At 38.9% G+C, this 3,172-nt stretch overlaps 1 protein-coding gene across 1 annotated transcript; it reads left to right on the forward strand.

The window, feature by feature from the left end:
• Window positions 1-457: 457 nt before the first annotated feature.
• LOC106671909 (adenylate cyclase type 6-like) lies at window positions 458-3,165 on the forward strand. Its single transcript, XM_014402881.2, has 2 exons — window positions 458-757; window positions 821-3,165. Exons 1-2 carry the CDS (start codon window positions 523-525, stop codon window positions 1,069-1,071), a joined length of 486 nt encoding a protein of 161 aa, XP_014258367.2. The 5' UTR covers window positions 458-522; the 3' UTR covers window positions 1,072-3,165.
• Window positions 3,166-3,172: the final 7 nt, after the last annotated feature.

Here is a 3,172-nt window from a genome sequence, read left to right on the forward strand (position 1 = left end):
AATGAATGTTGCCAGAGTTGAAGTACTTGAAAAGAGATTATAGATTAGCCAAGTCGGGATAATCCTACCTTGGATTAATATATTTCTTAATCCAATATCCGCACTAATCCTTGCCTTACAAAGGGTAAAAGGAAAGAATGTTGCCAGAGTTGAAGTTCTTAATAGAGATTATAGATTGACCAAGCCTTGGGATAATCCCACCTTGGATTAATATATTTCTTAATCCAATATCCGCACTAATCCTTGCCTTCCAAAGGGTAAAAGGAATGAATGTTGGCAGAGTTGAATCTCTTGAGGAGAGATTACAGATTGGCCAAGCCTTGGGATAATCCCACCTTGGATTAATATATTTCTTAATCCAATATTCACTCTAATCCTTGTCATCCAAAGTATAAAAGAAATGAACTTGAAGTAACGAGAATTGAACTTGATGAAGTACTGTGGAAGCAGATTTAAATATTCTGGATTAATAGGATTAATCTAAGGTGGGATTATCCAATGGCGTAGGTACCTTCCGTCTTCATGTCTAGAATCTTCATTCCAAGCCAAATTTTGAACAACCTTAAGTCAAAGATTATCCCTGATTCTAGATTATTACAATTATTTTATTGTTTTGGTATTTTAGGTTTGACGAAAGCGACATGCGACATGAAGGACCTGAAGCACGTGACCGCGATGGCCGACTACGCCCTTCGGATCAAGGAACAGCTCAGCTACGTCAACCAGCATTCTTTCAACAACTTCCGCATTCGGATCGGTAGATGTTTTCGGCTGTTTTAGTTGTTGTTGTTGTTGTTTTCTAAAGGTGCCTGTTTGCCAGGGATCAACATCGGGCCCGTCGTGGCCGGGGTCATCGGTTCGAGGAAGCCTCAGTTCGACATCTGGAGCAACGCGGTGAACGTGGCGAGCAGGATGGACTCGACGGGGATAGTCGACAAGATCCAGGTGACCCAGGAGGTGTACACGATACTTGCGGCGAGGGGGTACCCGCTCACCTGCAGGGGGACGATACAGGTCAAAGGGAAAGGAGACATGGTCACCTACTTCCTCGAGGGTGGAGCTGCCAATTAACCTCAACATCATCATTAGGACTTTGTTAAAAAACAAAACCTATATTGTCGCGATGACCTTCGAACCCCAACCCCGATGACCCTTGTATCCTCCTCGGCAATATCAGGTTGTGACTGTAAATAACCCTTGGTCAAATTTTTCAACAAAAAAAATCTACTGTCAATTTTAGCCGTTCGGCTTAGCGTTTCGAATTTTACTATAAACGCTTTCATCAGGGTAATAAAAATTTTGTTGGATTTCTTTTTGGGCTGTGACGGTTGAAACGGATTATTGGACCAATTCCACAGAGGAAATGAAGTACGCCGTGTTGAAAACGGATTTTTTTCTATTACACAAATTGGCATCGGGACGGGAGAGAAGCTGGCTGGAATTCTGGAAAAAAGAACGCAACTCCTCATGATTTCATCCAATATTGGTCGGCCTGGTTGAAAAAATTTGGATCAATCTCAAGGATACCTGGAGGTTTTTTCCCAAACATGAACAACAATCACACCCTTCATGGACTCAGTCTAAAAATTCATTACGGTTTCGTCCAATATTGGTCAGATCGTGTAAAATTATTTTGGCCACCGTCATGTTTCCTGTCGTTGTACCCAAAACGCTCCTCACCACAAATTCTGTATTATTGAGACCACTATTGGAAAAATATTTTGGGTCAAATCAAGTTTACCTGGCATTTTTCCAAAAACATTACCATCACTTTTCACCCTTTGCGGATTGTCTGTCCACAAATTCCTTATTTTCTCCCAATATTTGGTTGGATTTGGCACTGCCTGTCCACAATTTCTCACGGCACTTTATGTTTACAATTTTTCATGATTTCATTGAATATCCGGTCGTATTTTATACTATCAGTCCACAAATCGTTACGATTGCATCCAATATTCGGTCGGATTTTGTACTGTCTGTCCACAAATCTTTACTATTGCATCCAATATTTCGACGGGTTTGGGAACTTTATATTCAAAATCCCTTATTATTTTATTAATATTTGGACTGATTTTGTTCTGGTAGTACAAATGTTTGATTGCATTAGGAATCGTCTCCACAAATCTATTTATTATTTGTGCCGGTTTGGGAACTTTCCGTTCAAGATCCTTTATTTTTTCATCCAATATTTGGTCGAATTTTGTACGGCCTGTCTACAATTTCTCATGATTTCATCCAACATTTAGGCGGATTTGGTACTGCCAGCCTACAATTTCTCATGATTTCATTCAATATTTGGTGAGATTTTTGAACTGTCTGTCCACAATTTCTCTTGGTTTTATACAATATTCGGTCGCATTTGGTACAGTATGTTTACAATTTCTCATGGTTTTATCCAATATTGGTCGCACTGTACATCGTATGTCCATAATTTCTCATGGTTTTATCCAATATTCGGTCGGATTTGGTACTGTATGTTTACAATTTCTCATGATTTCATCCAATATTTGGTAAGACTTTTTAACAGTCTGTCCTCAATTTCTGACGGTGTTATCCAATATTGGTCGCACTGTGCATTGTGTGTCCATAATTTCTCATGGTTTTTTCTAATATTCGGGCGGATTTGGCACTGTCTGTTTAAAATTTCTCATGAGTTCATCCAATATTTCGTCAGATTTGGTATGTTGGGTACGTGTACAATTTCTCATGCTGCCATCAAATATTTGGTCAGACTTTTTAACTGTCTGTCCACAATTTCTCATGGTTTTATTCAACATTGGTCGCACTGTGCATTGTGTGTCCATAATTTCTCATGATTTCATCCAACATTCGGCCGGATTTGGTACTGTATGTTTACAATATCTCAGGATTTCATCCAATATTTGGTCAGACTTTTTAACTGTCTGTCCACAATTTCTCATGGTGTTATGCAATATTGGTCGCACTGTGCATTGTGTTTCCATAATTTCTCATGGTTTTATCCAACATTCGGACGGAATTGGTATTGTACGTTTACAATTTCTCATGATTTCATCCAATATTTGGTGAGATTTTTGAACTGTCTCCACAATTTCTCTTGGTTTTATCCAATATTCGGTCGGATTTGGTACTGTATGTTTACAATTTCTCATGATTTCATCCAATATTTGGTAAGACTTTTTAACAGTCTGTC

The sequence above is a fragment of the Cimex lectularius genome, unplaced genomic scaffold (genome assembly GCF_000648675.2).
Source record: "Cimex lectularius strain Harlan isolate CLEC.00 unplaced genomic scaffold, Clec_2.1 scaffold728, whole genome shotgun sequence".
NCBI classification, from domain to species: domain Eukaryota; kingdom Metazoa; phylum Arthropoda; class Insecta; order Hemiptera; family Cimicidae; genus Cimex; species Cimex lectularius.